Source organism: Melampsora larici-populina (genome assembly GCF_000204055.1).
Source record: "Melampsora larici-populina 98AG31 unplaced genomic scaffold MELLAscaffold_27, whole genome shotgun sequence".
Lineage (NCBI taxonomy): Eukaryota > Fungi > Basidiomycota > Pucciniomycetes > Pucciniales > Melampsoraceae > Melampsora > Melampsora laricis-populina.
In genome coordinates, this window is record NW_006768791.1 from 897,205 (window position 1) to 916,516 (window position 19,312).

Sequence of the window (19,312 nt, forward strand, 5' to 3'; positions counted from 1 at the left end):
TCCCCAACGCCAAACCCCCCAACCCCAATCCTACCACACTACTAACACCACCACTAGACCTCGAGGCGTCCGACCAACAAAGTATGAGGGACAAAGTCCGCGCTCATGCTGAAGCGAATGGTTACCGTCTCATCATTCGATCATCTGACGACTACGAGATTCGCTTCCGCTGCCACCGCTCTGCGACAAAGCCTTCCAAAGATTCTTGTTCCCACAAGACGGATTGTCCGTTTGCCGTCAATGCCTATGAGGTTCGACCCTCCAACAGCCCTATTGAATTTCAAGCAACAGTCACCAACAACTCTCTACCGCCGGTAGGTACCTGGAAGATCTATTACAAACACATTGCTCATAACCATGGTCCCATTGGATCAGACGTAAGTGTTTATTTAAGCCCGGCCTCCTTATACAAATCCTAGCTGATTGTTTTCTCCCTATGACTCTTTTCTTACATAGACCCACCATGACTCCAAAGAAGATAGTCTGACAGTCATCAACCCAACGCTCATCCCTGGTCAGCCCACTCTCTTCATACATCTTTTTATTGTGCTTACGTTGGCTATATTTCCATCCATCCAGATCTCCAGCAAGCTATCGCAGCTTTACGCTCATGATTGGACCGAAGCACTCGCCCAAATTCAACAAGTCCTTGACCAGTTCCAACCCATCCCCACCACCAGTTCCCAATTACCAACTGCAATTGACCTACAAACCTCCGCTTCTATCGTGTCACAAGTTGGTACCAATTCCGTCACTCAAGTCACTATCTCCAGTGTATTATTTCTTACTCATTAACCATCCTAATTTCCTCAGCCTAAGCCTACAGACGCCAGTAACGGACCATTGGGGACAAAGCGGAAACATAAGAAAACAAAGACCAAGAAATCCCCCGTCCCTGGCGAAACTTCAGCGCAGCCTCCACCGCAGCCTTCTCTCGGTCAGACTTTTGAAGACAAGACGGCCCTTCCACCTTGCAACTATTCATCCGACGGCGTGGACAACTCCCCACACCGACCTCGCATCCCACCAAACTACGCATCTCTGAAACCCAGATGTGAATCTCATGGTATTGATGCAGACCTCAAGGGCCTCGTGGATTATGATTCGGAAACCATGGTGCGCAATCACAAATACTCCACTCCTCCACAACCAACTAACCAAACACTAACCAAACTTAACTACGTGTAGCCACCAAGCAGTATAATCATTCCCGAAAGTCCCAACAGCCACAATCGATTTGTAAGTGAAGTCCTCTCAACCTTTTACCATTATGCGTACGCTGATTCACCGGAGACCCTGTAGCCTTCACCCATACCCATACCCCCTACCCTCTCAGTAAGTCGATTTTTGAATCTTCATCTACTCTTCTTCCCCGATACCGATACTGATTGTTTCTGTAAAGCCAAACCTTTCAACCCTCCCTATCAAATTTGTAGACCATGACCCCCAGGACGCCGATGAAAGCTTCGACCTGGATGCTTTGCTTCCACCCTTAACCAGTCCAAGGAAGCAAGATGAGGCACCACCCCTAACCAGTCCAAGAAAGGAAGACAAGGAAACCACCGCTGAGGCCTCTGACACAGGCACACAGCCCCCAGAACGATTAAATGTAAGACGAATTTACGGCTGGAGTGAATATCAGCACGCCGTTACTGATGTTACGACCATGTAGCGCAACACAAAGAAAGCAAGATCTGCGTCCATACCCGAAGAACAAACCCTCTCGCGACGGTCAACCAGGCAGCACCCTTCGCCCTCACTAACCGGTTTGCGGCGATCTGTCCGGTCGACACGCTCAGCCACCACAAAAATGTGTACGTGCCAGCTCACACTCGTGACTTTTACTTTCTTCTGATCACAATCTGACCTCCAACCTTATCCAGGACCGACGTGTTCCACAATGGCTGCACAAGCATGTCCAATCAGTGACTGACCCCGTTCCAGATGGCCATTGTGGTTATCGTGCAATTGCAATCAGCCTTGGCCGATCTGAGGACGAATGGCTGTCAGTCCGAGAAGATCTCATAGCAGAACTGCAATCAAAACGCGAATTCTACAACAAGCACTCCGAAGCGCGGAAAAGAGGCGATGGCGATGTTCAAGACCATATTACCACCCTCCAAACACAGAGAGAAGAGGTAATTGACACGCCAGTGTTATGGCTCGATTCGGCTCGCATGTCGTATATAATTGCAACAACGTACAAAAGGGTCTTTTGTGTTTATACAGATTCATATACTCATTCTGCGCTTCCTCTCGATTGTGAAGCAACCGAGAATCCCCCCATTTTCCTCTGTTTCGATCCCAAAGGGCTCCACTTCTTGTCTCTTTCTTTATTTTCCTCTCCCAATACTCCTCCTATCCCAGAGCCCTGGCAAGAATGGCACAATCTGGCTTTACCCGTGGCAAAGGATTGGTTTGATAAGCTATCTCATCACTTCAATTTGTTCAAATCGTGTATTATACCTATACTTGTAGATAAATACCCTTTGTTGTATAGTCGTACTGGCACTTGTGTTGACATTAGTTTGGATACTGATGTGGAGTAATATGATCTTAACTTCTTCATCATTTGACCCTCAAATAATAAAGAAGTGTTCAATCATATGACTGTGAGCCAATCAGGCACGGTCCCAATGTGATTACATTGATCCACTGTAGAGTAAGCCTCACAATATACTCAAAGAAATTATACAGCGCACTCCCGGTCTGGTGCTCATCTCAGATTAGTCATCAGTACATACTGTACTTGTGACTCATTCTCTCCAAACGCTACCACTCATATTCATGCCAGTTTCAACTTGCATTGTACAATTTCGATTTCATTCTCATTCTTATCAATTTGTAGGTGTATCATATTCTCATTTCTCTCATTTCACCGTTTAAATCATACAACCTTTCATACTCTTCGTCCTCAGCTTCCTCGTACAGGTCTGGCTCCTCGGCCTGAATGCCTGCCATTTTCCTCCACAACTTCTCGGTCCATTGCGTTACCTTCTCAAACCCCGCTTTCAATAACTCATCCATTTCGCGAGTGTTCTCGAGCAGCGTACCAGTTTCTTGAAGCTGGCGTTTCAGCTCAACTCCCCATCTCTTCCAAAGCTTACAAGCCTTTTTGGATACTATGCTACATATGCACGCCATTCTATCACAATTGGTGCCAACCGGGGCTAGATTGACAATGTGGGTCAGTCAGTAGACGTTAGGATCATCAGCGCAAAAGTTACCCACCTGCCGCCACTCGCTGCTTCAGCGTCGTTATTCGACCAAGGTACGAGTTTGCCCAACCGGTAATTTGGCGCACCTCGCGCGCAATGCGTCGCAGCTCTTCTTCAGAGCTCCGTCGCGATAGGAAGCTTTGAATACCTAGTCTATCTCTTTCCGCCGCTTCTTGTTCTTCTGGAGGTATTTCACCTCGATTCCAGAATGGGTCGCCCAAGGGCATCGACATGACCGTCTCCAGGTCTGGCATCTCGGGCTGCACGGCGTTTGGGTAATCGACTGCGTATTTGGCGACTTGGCGGCAGTATGAATTGTACTTGGATCACACATCTCGCAGTCTGTCTGCTAAATGTCGGGCCATGTATTGTTGTTGCCGGGCTCCTGTGGTAAAACCCTAGTCAGTATCCCAATGATAAACTTCCACATAGGATGGAATCCCACCGGTGTTACGATGTCGACGTAGCCTTGCCTCTGTGAGGCCGACCCTTGCTTCATACAACTTGCCTTGCGCAACGGAGAGGGCCAATAATGCGGTGGTCTGATTGCCTGGAATTAAAAACATAATATCAGCATAGAACTTTGGATCGAACACTTTTTGGATGAGTTTGACACTTACGTGTGGCTCCAGCTAAACCACGAAACTCAGTCCCTCCTAGTTCATCGGCCATGGCTTCAATTTGCTCCTCAACACTAGCTACAGTGCCTGGTAGCGCCATCAGCGCCACGTTATCAGCCTGTGTGCGTACTCTTCGGTGCTTGCTTTGAATGTCGTTGAGACGTTTGCTGGAAATGGTAGATAATGAGTGGGACGTTGATCCTCAACTTCCACGCCGTATCATTTGGAATGCTCACAGTGATTCAATTAGCTCCTCTTCTAATCCCAGCAAAACAGAGACCCTTTCCCTCTTCTGTTTCTGGGTCTCGGTGATTACATCCAGCTGCCGTGCTTTTTGCTCAGCCCACTTATTCTCGAAATAAGCAGCAGTAAGGGTGGGATCGGAGATCCTCAGAGTACGGAGGGCTTCTTCGGCCTCATTCAGCCGTTGGGTGGCTTCAGTCCTCTTTCGACTGAGATGTACAACTATCAATACAAGGTAGTGAAATGTCAGTCTTTCGTTACCTAATGCCAATTCAAAGCGATGTCACCATGCCACTTACCAGCAGTATGTCGAAGGTTGGTTCGATGGTGGGTGGAGCGCATGTGAATAGAATCCACTCGATGCTGGCTAGTCAAATATCTTTCCGAACTAACCAGCGGATCCAAGTCTGACCATACACGTTCGGAGCCCTCGCCGTCCAAAAGTCCCCATCCACGGTTGAGCCTGGGATTCCATTTAAGCTGACACGACCATCGATGCACGTAAGCGTGAAAAACGCTAGTCCCGAACTTCAGTCGACCTAAATGTCGCTCTTCGTTGAACATTTCGCGCTGAGAGAGGATACAGAAAGACATTGGACAAAGATGTCGAGAAAAACACCCCACGTCAGAGTTATAATGCAATCTCATAGTGTCTTGAGAGACTAACCGTTTCAATCCCCTTTTCCATTTGACATCCTATATCATAGAGGAAACCTATCTTCTGTTGGTCCGTCATTCCAAGGAACCAGTCTATTAAGGAATAACTGTAGTGTAGCCTTGACAATTGAAATCTAAATCAGTTTGGTACTTGGGGCTAGTTGATCAGAGTTAGAAATTGGCAAAGATAATGACTTACTTTTCACCGCTCTGAACAATGTTGGTAAATCGCAAAGGGTGGTCATGACGACACACCAAAACCATAAGCCCCGTCTCGTCGCATCCAGCCCAATGCCCTTTGCCTCGACGATCATTCGCCGCCGTGTGTTGGGCAGCACATGGTTCCTGCAATTCATCTGGTCAGCGCTTTGGATTGGTTGGAACATTGGGATACAACTTACAACTTCTTCTTCAGCGGTACCTGCAATGCGCGCTTCCATTTGAGTTACCTTTTCCGGCGGTATAAAGCTTTCAGGCATGATGGTCTCGATCCGTCCAGCTTTTTGACCTGCTACAAGATGTCGTCTGTGTTGGAAGTTACCATCAAGACACACAACGATGTCAGGCTCCCCGTCAATTGCACTGGCCACAGGCGGACCAAAGCAACGAGGGCAGTTTTCGGCGAGTTTATCTTGGGGTGAGAGGCTCATTTCCATGTCGATGGCGGTCTCGGTGGCTGATAGCATCTTGCAATAGGCATCGATGGCCCATCGGAATGGAGTGTGCCATCGGCGAGGCTGCAAGGAGGTAACAGTGTATCAGAATAATCCCTTCTTTTCAAATTGATCTCTTACTTGTTCATTTTTCATGAGGATTAGTGGATTGAAAGCATCCAAAAATTCGTCCAGTGCCCGAGTCCATGGTTCAACCCGGCTGGTACAGTACTTCCAAATGATATGGAAGAATCTTAGGAGCCGTAGAGAAAAGGCAGTTTCGGGATATTTAGGAGACCCTCCAATATAGCCCATGTAGATTAGTCAAGTGTTGTCGTTAGCTTGACATCCACAAAATCGAACCTCAACCTTGCGTCGATCTGCCTTGCCAATATTTGTATTTGGTATAATGAGATGTGATGTAAGCCACGGTCCCGCAATTCTATGTGATTCTATAAGGAAGACTTCGCTGCTTACATAAAATGTCCACCATATCGACATTTCTACACCGCCATGTGCTGGGAGGGCAATCACACGCTGCCTTGTGATCCAGGTCCCATTGGGTTGGATCACCCCATTCGGCAGTAGACATGTGACATTCTAGGTAAGCGTAGAACATCTCCTGGGTTGCACGTTGCAATGCGATAGCCCTCTCCTTTCGTTCGTGTTCAATACGGGCTCGTCTAATATCTTCAATGAAATCAGGAGTCTTGGGGCGTTGGTGATCTTCTTCAGCATTGAGTTCGAGCATCATTGGATCCTCGATCATCAGAGGGGTAGCTATAGGATTGGCTATGACTACGTAACCTGGGGTACGTGCTTTGACCGCAGCAGCCATCCGTTCGAAATGCTTTCTTTGAGCTGCTGACTTTGGGGGCTTGAGCCAATACGGTTTGGATGCTTTGAAGGGCTGGTGTTTCCCTTCGAATTGAGGCATTGTGAGGAAAAGTTCGTGAGGTTCAGCCAGAGCAAGTGTGCCTTTGAATCTGTCACATGCAAGACATTGCATCTGACGAGTGTACTATTGAAGGTGTCACATGCAAGACATTGCATCTGACGAGTGTACTATTGAAGGTGTCACATGCATTACACGCCTGAACTTCCACCAATGAATTTGAGTACAACCACACTTCATATGAACCACGTACCCCAAGAACTGCAAGTGTGGGACCATAATGAACCATCTGCACATTGTAAGCTTGAGAGGTTCTCATTTATTTGGTAGCTTTATTTTCATTCTATTCCACATGTAGTGGAATAGAATGAAATGGCTATTTCACATAGCATTTTGGGATGAGAATGTGTTTATACACCTTCTATGTGAACCAAGTTATCATATTGGATCAAATGCAAGCTTGAAGTGTGCTGATGAATTGGGGATTACCATGGAGTGCATAGTGCTCTGGATGTAAAAGTTATAGGAATTCCCAGGATGAACGGGGGATAGTATTTCAGGATAGGTGCGTGTGAGAGTTTTGCTATGACCAAGTGAGACACCAGGGACCATATTGTATCATATGAGAGCCTGAGTCTTGGTTATCAATTTGGCACCTTTACTTTCAGTATATTCCCCATGTTGTGGAAGTTATAGCAAATTTGATTCTCTTTGGTAAAGTAGTAGTATGTGGAAAGCCAGGGTGTCATACTGACTTTTGTGAATGGGAGTAGGGTATTATGTAGAGCATTTCTGAAAGGCCAAACCTTACTGATCAAACTGAAACCATCACCATGTTATTTGGATATGATTAGTGAAATTCATAAGCAAAGAAGGTTATTTTGTACACAGCAAGTTATGAGTGCATAACATAAATGCCCATGTTGAATCATCTTTTACTAAGCTTATCATGATACAGTGAGTTCCCTTTATAAGCATGGTGATGGTCGCACCAAATCCTATGCTAATATGAAATCTGCTTCTTATCGAATCGGAGCTCATAAGAGCATAAAAGCTACGCAGAGATATGCTATGCTTAAGTATCATGCTTAGCACCAAAAATGGCTTTTTTGGGCCGGTAGGTGAAAAAATTTCATTTCAAAACTCATTGTTTTCTTCGTTATATCATGTGTAGAGACATGGTCAATTCAGAAGTGTCTTATGGCAAAAAATTGAGCTACAGATGGGAGTGATCAAGAAAATGTGAACCCCTTTACAGATGATTTTGGAGGAGATGGGCATGAATCATTCATTTTTTGAGATTGAGATGTTCAAAAGGAGTCGCTTTGAGAGCCGATAGTTATCAAAATGAGATAGAGCAAATTACAAAACAGTCAGAACAAGCAAGATATCATAAGAGTGAAAGGAGACATGTAACTCACAGTTCCTCATTTGAATCATTGGTATCACCATTATCACTCTCATGTGATGATGATGATTCAGAGGAGGAGTAGAACGGTTCAGAGGAGGCAGGAATCGATTCAGATAAGTTGGTCGGTGGAAGTGATTTTGACGAGGATTGTGCATTGGGTACACCTGGTTGAACCGGATGTGTTACATGATGTATTTTAGCTGTGTTCTTGATGGAGAAGAACTTCGTGATCTTTGGTTGAGTTAGATTTTGGTTCTGTCTGAGGGTGAGATCATCAAGAAGCTTGTTCAAAGCTCGTATGTGATCGGCCTCAGATTGACTAATCTCAGGATTGAAGTACTGGGCTGGGCGTGAAATTTAAAATAGGAAGTATTTGAGCTCATCGATGGCAGATTTAGCCTGTGAGATGGTTAACGGTTGACGAGGCTCATCAGCATCTTTGGCAGCCTCCTCTTCAATTGGCAAGATTTCATGGCCAGCAGCAGTGGTACCGAGGATCTCAAGGTCAGTAGGCATTGGAACTTCAGCTTTGGTAGGCCGAGCCTCAATTTCAGGATTCAAAAGCGCTTCAATACTAATTCGGTTGGAGCGACTACTTTCTTCAAGTCTGGGGCAAGAGTCGAGGAGATTCAGTTGATCTTCGAGTGCTAAAACTGCTTGGTCAGGGCCTGCATCCGGGGCAAGAAGTGGAATTTCGTCTTCATTGGAGTCTATATTTTTGCCTTGATAAGCAGCAATAACACCAGTGTGCTTGTTACAATTCGTAATCGTGTCTTGTGTGATCAAGTTCCAAGCTTTGCGAGCCATGAACATGGCCTCAAGTTGATTAATTGCAAAAACATCTTTTGCCGGCATGTCAGGGTTGTCCTCGTATCTTCGGATGGCTTCAGCAACAAGTTTGCGTCAGTAGATAGCCTTGAAGGCTCAAATGATACCAGCATCACAGGGCTGGAGATGACTGGTCATGTTGGGTGGGAAGAAGACACATTTGATATGACTTAGTTTTACAGTCTGGGCTGCTAGTGTATGTCCGCTAAAGTTGTCAAGGAGGAGGAGAATCTGGCGTCCCTCATTGGCCATCCGATCATTGAAGCGTAGCAACCAATCACCAAAGATCAATGCTGTCATCCAAGCCTTTGAGTTGAAGTGATAATCAAAAAACCAGTACGAAGCGTCTTGTCGACCAAAGCAACGAGGTCGCCGGGCATAAGCAATCACGAGGGGTTCAAGTTTATCTGAGCCATCTGCATTGCAGCAAAATAGATATGAGAGACGTTTCTTTGAGCCTTTTAGTCCAGCAGTTGAGACCGTTGCTAGTGTTCGATTGGGTGGCATGCTGAAAGACAACACACACAGAATGCGTAAATACAAGAAAAGGATAGAGACAAATGAAGAGAATAGTACATACCACCACAAGAGGCCCGTCTCATCAGCGTTGTAAATGTTTGAGGGTTCAAATCCCTTTGTAAGCTCGATCATCTTCTTTCTTGCAGTTTCAACATCAGTTGGATCAGCGGCCCCTGCTTCACCGTGCATCTGAAAGTTAAAGATGTTGTATCTTTTCTTGAACTTGCTGATCCAAACGTTTGAGTATTTAGCTTTGATCCCAAGAATCTCGCCAAAGTGAGCAGCTTTAGTTCGGAGGACTTCGGCAGTGATGACCAGTTTGTGGGCGTGAGCTTCAAGGATCCAATGAAATAGAGCTTGTTCAAGTGCAGGGTGTTTACTGGACTGAATGCGCTTGACTGAACCGTTTCCAAGTGTAGAGGTGACATGAATTTTTGTCTTTGATCTGAGCCACCGGCTGACACAGCCTTGATCAAGCCCAAAGTGAGCAGCAGTCTCTGCTTGGGGTGTGTTGTTCTTAAGATGCCAGCGAATGACTTCTTCTTTCTGATCGAGTGAATGATTGAGTCGCTTTGGCTTAGTAGCTTTCTTTTGACCTTTGGATTTGACTGAAACACTTGATCGAGTCTTTTTGTGTGGTGGAGATAATCCAGAGCTACGCGATTTTACATTCTGTTTCTCTTTTGAATGAACCTTTCCGTTGTCGTTGCTAGATTTAGATCGACGTTCTGCTTCGCGGTCTTGTTTTGCAACTGCCTTCTTTCCTTCAGCAACTTTTTCGTATCCAGATAGGAGGCGAGGTGCAACTGAGGTTTTGGTAGCACCTGCTTCTCAAGAACAAAAAACATTATTTGCATCTTAGAATCTAAAAACTATCATGTTGATAAACAGAAAAACATGGACTTACTTATTAAACCATCAGCGATCTTTTCAAGTTTGGTTGCCAGAAGGTCATCATGAGCGGTATTCCAAGTTTTGTGCTTACGAGCTTTACCAATATAGCTCAAAACACATTCCAGTCCATACTTCCCACCCTTCAAGTGCTCCTTGAAAACGGCCTCAGGGACATCCTTAGCATAAGCGACGTCCATATCGTGGTTCACTACACCCCACATCCCCATATCTGGATCAGAAACAGTTGGAACACAGCTAAATCTAGTGAAGATTGGGCCTTCACGCTTGGCTAAGCCAAGAGGTGAGGTCTGGCTAAGAGAAAGAACACGTGCAATGACCTGATCAAGTGTTGAAGCCGGCATAATTGTGATGGAAAACAGTTTGTGAAGTGTATGTAAAAGATTGAGTTGAGCTTCTGAGCTTGTGCAGAAATTGAGGAGAATTGAGGTCAATGATCAGAGGGATGTCCCAATGGCAAAATGACAACTCATTTTTTGAACATGTGAGGAAGCAGTCTGTACCAAAGCAAGATGGACACCTGCAAATGGACATGACACGAGGTGCTGCAGGTTGTCAATCTTGCTTTTCAACCCAATCCAGTCTGATTTGAGCTGGTTGGGCTTCCTTGCTTGCATCACATTGAAGCATAACCACTTCCGTGATGTATGTCATGCTTGTATTCCCATGCTAAACATGGAATTTTACAAGCATATCAACCAAAACCTCAAGCATATGTTTAAAATGCTTATAAATCTGATTTTACCGCCCACCAAAAATGGTCGCACTACTTTTGATGCTTAAATAAAATTATGCTAGTATAGTGAATGCTTATAAAGGAATCTCACTGTACCATGGTGATGATATCAGTTTGATCAGTAAGGTTTGGGCATTCCAAAATGTTATAGCTTCCACGTGCTTTCCACCCACAAGAATCTCCTCCAATGTGTGGTCATTTCTGATATACGCTCATCACTTGCAGTGTACGGAATAACCATCTTTGCTTATGACTTTTACAAATCATGTCCAAATCACATGGTGATGGTATCAATTTGATCAGTGAGTATTGGGCATTCAGAAATTTTATTGCTTCCACGTTATTTCCACCCACCAGAATCTCCTCCAAAGTGTGGTCATTTCTGATATAAGCTCATGACTTGCAGTGTAGACAATAACCATCTTTGCTTATGTTTTTTACAAAACATGTCCAAATGACATGGTGATGGTATCAATTTGATCAGTAAGTTTAGGGCATTCAGAAATGTTATTGCATGTAATATATTTCCACCCACAAGAAACTCCTCCAACATGTGGTCATTTCTGATATACGCTCATGACTTGCAGTGTAGACAATAACCATCTTTGCTTATGACTTTTACAAATCATGTCCAAAACACATGGTGATGGTATCAATTTGATCAGTAAGTTTTGGGCATTCAGAATTGTTATTGCATGTAATATATTTCCACCCACAACAATCTCCTCCAACGTGTGGTCTTTTCTGATATACGCTCATGACTTGCAGTGTAGAAAATAACCATCTTTGCTTATGACTATTACAAATCATGTCCAAATACCATGGTGTACTGATCAGTTTGATCAGTAAGGTTTGGTCTTTCAGAAATGCTCTACATGATACCCTACTCCCATTCACAAAAGTCAGTATGACACCCTGGCTTTCCACATACTACTACTTTACCAAAGAGAATCAAATTTGCTATAACTTCCACAACATGGGGAATATACTGAAAGTAAAGGTGCCAAATTGATAACCAAGACTCAGGCTCTCATATGATACAATATGGTCCCTGGTGTCTCACTTGGTCATAGCAAAACTCTCACACGCACCTATCCTGAAATACTATCCCCCGTTCATCCTGGGAATTCCTATGACTTTTACATCCAGAGCACTATGCACTCCATGGTAATCCCCAATTCACCAGCACACTTCAAGCTTGCATTTGATCCAATATGATAACTTGGTTCACACAGGAGGTGTATAAACACATTCTCATCCCAAAATGCTATGTGAAATAGCCATTTCATTCTATTCCACTACATGTGGAATAGAATGAAAACTAGCCAATTGGGCAGCGGGCGCCGCCATTTCAAACTCTGAGAACACTGTAGCTTCTCAACATTTCCAATGTGATCCAAGCTACCCAATGAAGGCAAGAATGGATGCCAATTCAGAGCAAAGCATACCACCATTTGAGGTTTTACATTTCCAAAAGGAGTAGCACACTAATGAGCATGATTATACTCATTTTTGGACTTTGTGAACTTCATATGAATAGTCTGAAAACAAACATCTGAACTTTGCAAGCTTGGAACACATGCTTCTTCACTTTTTTTGGAAGTGCAACACAGACCAGATTGTGGCTTATTGAACACTGGAAATTGAAAAGAATTTTCAGGGTCAATGGCTTCAAACTGTCTCAATCATTGAAATAGATGCTTTAATTCAGTGAGTAATTGATTGAGGAAAGTTTGGCTTGAAATTCTGTCAAAGTTGACATGAAGGATATTTGATCTGTAGGAAAAAAAGATATGGCACATGTGATCAATGCTTGTGAAATAATTTGCAACATATTGTTGAACTTCATGAGATTTAAAGCCTTTTATCAATTCAGGCTTGAAGTTGAGAGCTCATTATTTACCCCCTAACCCTCTGTCATCAGAAAATTCACCCAAAGCATTTGAGCAAATAGTGTTCATGTAGGTGCTGAGCTCCTGATGATTGTGTTGGATTGGGTCTATGAGAGTGGTTCCAGATATTGAATATCTTTTGCAAGGTCCCTAACTTGCAGTCTTGAGCAAATAAACATATCTGGAAGTTTGAGAAAACCATTGTGTTGGAGATCAATCCTATAATTTTGATCATCTCGAATTGTAAGACCAATTCTCTGGATGTGACACATTTTGATTTGTTTGCCTCCTATTTGGTGATCATTATCAAAACAATATTTTGTAGAATGTGAATTCTCATCAGAATTTGCTTGAGTGAATGCACCCTTAAGATGCTTAAGATAGATTTCAATACAGCAGTTTTTGGTTAAACCATAGATATCAAAATTTTGCTGGAGAGGCTTTGTTTTCCAAAGTGAACTCAATCATTACTTTGTATAATAAAAGGAAACCACCATTTACCCCCCGGATCCAAAAAACCCAACACCCCCATGCCAATTACCGCCTGGGCGTTAAGCATGTTGCTGCCCGTTTTGATCTTAGCGGTAAACATTTGTAAAGAAACTATTGAACCATTCTTGTTCAAGGTCTCATCTCATTCTCATTGTTCTTTGTGTCCTTCCTAAATGCACTTGTAACTTTTATCCCAGCCTTCAATCCTTTGACAACTGTGTTGCCATTGACAATTGTCTCACAACCTATCACAGCTACACCAAACTTTTGACCGGTGTGAACAATGTAGCAGGAAGTGTCTTTAACACTGTTAGTGGTGTGGTGCAAGATCCCGGGCACACTGTTAGTGGTGTGGTGCAAGATCTTGGGCACACTGTTAGTGGTGTGGTGGGAGCTGCTACTGGTGCGGTGGGTGGTGTCCTTGGTTTACTTTTGGATGAGGACCTCAAGGAGGTAAGCGCTTCATTCCTTTTCACACTTCCCAAGAACCCGTTACTTGCCATTACCAATATTTCTCTTTGTGTCTTTTTCCAGGATACCAAACAGGTTTATAAAATCATCAACTCAAGAGCTCAATACCTGCTTCTTTTCATCCTTATAGAATTTTCTTTCAAACAGAATCTGACCATTCAACATGTTCACGTTTTTCTGATATCTTGCGCACTTTTCATCTTTTAATTCAGTCTCTCTAATTTTCATCCTTATTTGGTTTGTTTGTTTGTTTGTTTGTTTGTGACGGGTTAGCTTGATGGATGGGCATATTGAGATAGAAGTGCCCAACTTTGTTACACATCAGCTGGTGGAATGGCAGTTAATCACTGCAACACTGCCCGGTTTTGTGATTGCAGGATACATTGCCCGCAAAAGCTGCCTGGTGCACTTCCCTCCGGGGCCTGTGCTACGCCAAAATGGCTTGGTCCAGTGCAGGTATTTGCGGGTATTACCCCAAAAAAAGGGGGTGTTGGGTTTTTTGTTGCGGGCTAGTGGTTTCCTAATAAAAATCAATATGATGTTTTTGTTGTTGTTGGATTTAAAGTTTCTTCTTCTTTGATCTCAAATTTTTCTGCCATTTTTCACTTAATGGTTTTTTGTGATGTTTATTATCAAAAGATAACAAAGTCAAGAGATTTGAAGGAATCATGGGTGTTATAAAGTGAATACCTAATAGATGATGTACTGGCAAAATTGGTGGCAGGTTGACCCCAAGCAAATCCAATATATCTCTAATTTCAAGCACACACATAATTGCTAAGGGTGCTTTTACGTAATAAAATTCTGATGAGAATTTGCATTCTGGAAAATCTAAAGTATTGGTTTGATGAAGCATGGCTCATTGTTGAAATTTACAATTCACAGAATGCACATTCCAATGGAATCTTGAGCAAAAACAGCCTAAGCACACTGTAAGTTTCAAAGTTGAAAAATGAACCAAACTCCACCAAACCAACACTTAAGAAATTTCTGACCAGAAATTGCATTCTGCAAAGTTTGATGTACTGGAGCATGGTCCATTTTTGCATTTTTAAATTTCTGGAATAAATTGCTTGAGTGAACGCACTCTTGGGCATACTTGTTTCTAAACTTGGTAGATATGCAAGTCATCACTCTAACAAGTTTCAGTTATTGGCACACACATATAAATGATGTTGTGAAATAGGGAACCTATCCAATTGAATGCATACAAAGAATTTTCAAAATCAACATCACTTGAAAATGGCAAACAAGTCATGTTGACAACTTTGTAATTGTGAAACTGTTGACAACTTTGTGATTGTGAAACTGTTGATCACTGTTTCGGTTCAATGAAACCTGACTTAAGGTGAAAAGAATACATCTGATCAAGCCATCAATGAAACAAAAATACTCGTATGTTTCTCAGATAACCTCAGACCTCAATGTACCACTGCAACATCACCTCACTTTTTCATATTCAGATACTTGACCTCATTTTTCACAATATCAATGCGTTTGGCAATTTCACATAAAGTGCACCATAAATTGAAACTTCCATTTGCCAGATTCGGATGCTTTTCCATTTTCAAAATTTTCTAATTGATGCACTGAGGATTACAGGTTTTCAATGGTTCATGTTCATTAAATTTGTGAGCACCCCAGCGGAAAGCATATTTTGTGATGAAGCTGAAATAATCTGATCCTCATTTCAAAACGCCTGTATTGTTGTAAGCCTTCTCATTCTCCTTGTTTCCCTTAATATATTGTTGTATTTGTTTCTGATACAGCATGATTGCTATCTTCATGACACTTCTTAAACTCTTACAACTTTATTCTTTTGCCTTGGTATTCAATTGAAAATGGACTGATTGGTTCACTGAACAATGCTTTACACCTCAATGAAAGCAATGAATGTGCAGGTGACAGATTTGATAGTTGCTGTGAGTTGGCTGTTGGGATTTTAACTTGGTCAAGGTAGGCTAATGCTCAAGTATATAAGTTCTGTTTTTATTTGTTGATAGATTTGAATTCTGAGTTAAGTAACCCTTACATCAATGTCCATACAATCTATGGTCACATTTAGATCTTCTCATCATCATTCAAAACATTAGTTTTTTGTTGATTTAAAGATATTGCTCAGTAACTCGGGTTCATCAATTGAGGTATAAATCATAGCAAGAGTTCACTCAGAGCCAGTGGATGGATCTAAAATATATGAAATTGATGAGAAGTCCCATCTTACATGTTCCAATTAACTGAAAAAATTCCTTGTAAAAGTTGAATATGAAATGAGCATTGTAATTAGCAACTTTCAAACCCATACATGAAGACAGTACAACATGCCTACTGCTTTTTAGTGCTGAAATCCATCCTGACTATTGTCACTGTAAACATCATTCAACTTCCCCAATTTGGCAGAGGAAAATGATTAATAGTACAGTTTTTCATAAAAGAATCTAATACTGCACACCTGGGCCATTTCACCCACACTACATATGTGCAGCAAGCTAAGTCAATAGTTGTCTATCATGTACATACAGGTCTGCTCAGTTTTTTGCCCATCAGAATAAATAAATCACATGTTATACCACATGTAACTTTTTTGACTTTGAAATTTTTTTCCCAAAAATTCACTACATATAATTCTGTAGCTGCTCAGGCAATATTGTTGAAGCTATGTCTTAGTAACAGAAAGTGTGTTACATGCAGTTGAGTTGATGAGATCACACCAAAACATTGAGTCAGTGTATGTAGTCAATCTTTTGGAAGCTTTTTTCAATCTGAAAGAAGTTACAGCATGTATTACATATGAATAACTTGTCCTGATGAGCAGATAACTGAGCAGAACTGTATGTACATGATAACCACATATTCACTGAGCCTGCTACACATATGTAGTGTGGGTGTTATGGCTCAGGTGTGGAGTGATAGACCATTTTATGACAAATCATACTCCCAATCATTTTTCCCTGCCCACTTGGGGAACCCGAATAATGTCTGCAGTGTTGTGAGACATTGATCACCATTGTCCTCTTGTGAATTATTCAGATGCTCTTCAAGTCAATTAAGTAACATAACACTTTGGATCAAATAAACATGATCATTGTGACTTTGTAAATAGATGGGTTTTGATCGAGTAAATTTTTTAATTTGAATTGAGTGGACAGATGGAGTTTTATTGACTACGGAGATATATTTTGAGTGATTGAATCAGATAGATTTGATCAAGTCAAGAGTCAATTTGATTGAGTGAATAAGACAGTTTTGATTGAGTGAAATTTTGATTTTGATCAAGTTGACAGAACATTTTTCCTGGACTAAATAAAAGAGTCGCATCAAGTGATAACCTTTACGTTGCTCCAGTCAAAAGATTGATTGGGATCGAGTGGAAACACCGGTTTTGAATCAGCCAGTAACATGATTTTTATCGAGTAAAGAGTATTTGAACAAAAAGCCTGGTTCTGATCGATTGAAAATTGTATTATGATCAAGTAGAGAGATTAGTTGTGATGGAGTAAATAAATGGCTTTGCTCAGGTACCAAGCTTAAGATTGATTGACTGCAAAGATTCATTTTGATTGAGGAAAACCGGTGCTTGTGTAATTTGATTTGAGATAAGTGAAGGTCATTGCAAGGTTCATTTTGATAATCAATCAAATAAGATTAATGTTTTGGGGCATCTCTTTGATAGATTTGGTGGCTCCAAATAATCTTATAACAACGGTTTTGATTAAAATCGAGTTCAGAAAAAGCTACATAATATCCATATGTTTGTAAATCACAAACCGAAGGCCTCCTTGAAGGGATAAGCACCTTGATTGATCACCAGATTTTGTAACTTAATTCAATGATACCAAATGTTTTGGATCTTGAAGAAGAAATCTCATATCCCAAAATTTCTTGGATGAAAAGTTTTGGAAGTATCTGACATAATTATGATGAATAAATGTTGACATAAAGTTATTGTAGTCCTGATCGATTCCATGAGATTCGATTGATTAAAACAAAATTGCACAAGGTCCTGTTGACTAATATCTCAGATTCAAATACTTCCCTTTTTAATTTTCAAGTCCCCATTCTTCTTCTATACCTTTCATTTTAATTTTCGTGTTGACATTCTTCTTCTGATGTTGGAAGTATTTCAAGTACATCTCCATATTTTGTTCAATAGGAAGGTTTTCAATTCGCATTTCTTGTTTTTAAAGACATTATGATTGATTGTTCAGCAAATTTGATGCAGTAAGAGATGTGATTGAGTTTGGAGCTTCTGGTTGTTGAGTCTATTGCTTTGGTCTACTTGAAATTGAAATGACTCGTGTATGATGGAATGTCTCCATAAACCTCGGATTTTATTTGCTGGGAGCGTAAACCATCAACTTCGAAGTACCAATTGGCAGTTTTATCCGGTTTTGGGCGAACCAAGTTTGTCCTTAACTTGTATGATACATCTGCCTCTCTTTGGTTCAGCTTGATTGTATTTCAATCTCTTCCTAATCGTGTTCGTTCGAGCTTTTTGGTGTGATTTTTCTCAAGCTGGATTATCCTTTTCACAAGATCGATGGATAATATTTGAGTTTGTGTGGGTTGTGATGTTGCAGAGACATGTTAACTTGAGTTTGATTTCAAAGATCGAGAAAAATCTGTCTTGAGTCTGAGATCGATTTGAATCAGCTATTTGAGACTCAAACACGAGGAGATTCAATATGGGTAGGCCAATTCGAGATTCAAAAAAGTGATTCATTGATTCCTACATTGTGGGAGACAAGACAGGATTTTCAATCACGTTTTTGAATCCAATGGAGCATTCTTCATATTGATGTCATTATCGAATAAATGATCCAATGCCGGTCCTTCATCTACCTTTCATTGACTATCTTCTTTCTTTGCTATCTTTTCATCTGAGCCTGCGTTCTCTATCAATGGGGCTATCACATCTTCCTTGATTGGCTATTCGACAGGATGAGACAAAGAATCTGTTTCGGTTTGTTCCATTTTGTTTGAATGATTGTTGAGTAAGGTATGATGGATATGAGACATCTCGATCCAATCTTCTAGAGTAGGTTTGATAGCTGAGCTACCATTCTGGATGAAATCTAATCGAATGGTTCCAGAACAATGGTTAATACATTTTCAGGAGAAGTAGCTAAAAAAGGATCAAGACCAACTAAAAATATGATTATCTTGTGAGATGATATAATCTTATCTACCTTGTGCTTATTCTCTATCACTCCTTACACCTTCATTGTGACCCTGATCAATCTCTTGAGCTTGTTGGTGTTTTGGGTTTTGATTAGTTGTTGATTTCGTTTTAGGTTTTTGATTGGAGTTTACGCGTTTGAATTCACCATGATATGATTGATGAACAAGAAAGATGAGAGGAACAAGTTAGTTTGTTATATAACTGGAAGTAATAGAGATCATCTAGAACTCACAGTGGTTTGACAGCCCATGAAGAGAGGTGGGGTCGGGGACAGCTGAGCCTAAGGGGGTCGGAGTCTTAGTGTACAGCTTGTCTTAGGGGTTTAATCCATTTTCGCCGAGAAACTGGGTTGTGCCTTTAGTGTCATGATAAAGCTACCAAATAAATGAGAACCTCTCAAGCTTACAATGTGCATATGGTTTATTATGGTCCCACACTTGCAGTTCTTGGGGTACGTGGTTCATATGAAGTGTGGTTGTACTCACATTCATTGGTGGAAGTTTACTTTATTGTGGGTTTCCAGCCGACTATAGATTGAAGTGTAGTTGTACTCACCTTCATTGGTGGCAGTTCACTTTATTGT

General features: G+C 41.7%; 3 protein-coding genes across 3 annotated transcripts; 2 read left to right on the forward strand and 1 right to left on the reverse strand.

Annotated features, from left to right (window-relative positions):
- Positions 1-610: 610 nt before the first annotated feature.
- Positions 611-1,929, forward strand: MELLADRAFT_88561 (uncharacterized protein; the record flags this gene model as incomplete). Its single annotated transcript, XM_007411835.1, has 8 exons — positions 611-735; positions 814-993; positions 1,053-1,116; positions 1,189-1,239; positions 1,303-1,335; positions 1,403-1,609; positions 1,693-1,814; positions 1,884-1,929. The coding sequence occupies 8 exons, from the start codon at positions 611-613 to the stop codon at positions 1,927-1,929; spliced, it is 828 nt and encodes a 275-aa protein (XP_007411897.1).
- A 924-nt stretch (positions 1,930-2,853) lies between these two features.
- MELLADRAFT_88562 (uncharacterized protein) lies at positions 2,854-4,423 on the reverse strand (the record flags this gene model as incomplete). The annotated part of the gene is made up of 6 exons (XM_007411859.1): positions 2,854-3,170; positions 3,232-3,538; positions 3,641-3,768; positions 3,839-4,005; positions 4,075-4,303; positions 4,381-4,423. The coding sequence occupies 6 exons, from the start codon at positions 4,421-4,423 to the stop codon at positions 2,854-2,856; spliced, it is 1,191 nt and encodes a 396-aa protein (XP_007411921.1).
- An 8,691-nt stretch (positions 4,424-13,114) lies between these two features.
- MELLADRAFT_108167 (uncharacterized protein) lies at positions 13,115-14,060 on the forward strand (the record flags this gene model as incomplete). The annotated part of the gene is made up of 3 exons (XM_007411836.1): positions 13,115-13,203; positions 13,331-13,529; positions 13,944-14,060. The coding sequence occupies 3 exons, from the start codon at positions 13,115-13,117 to the stop codon at positions 14,058-14,060; spliced, it is 405 nt and encodes a 134-aa protein (XP_007411898.1).
- Between the last annotated feature and the right edge of the window lie 5,252 nt (positions 14,061-19,312).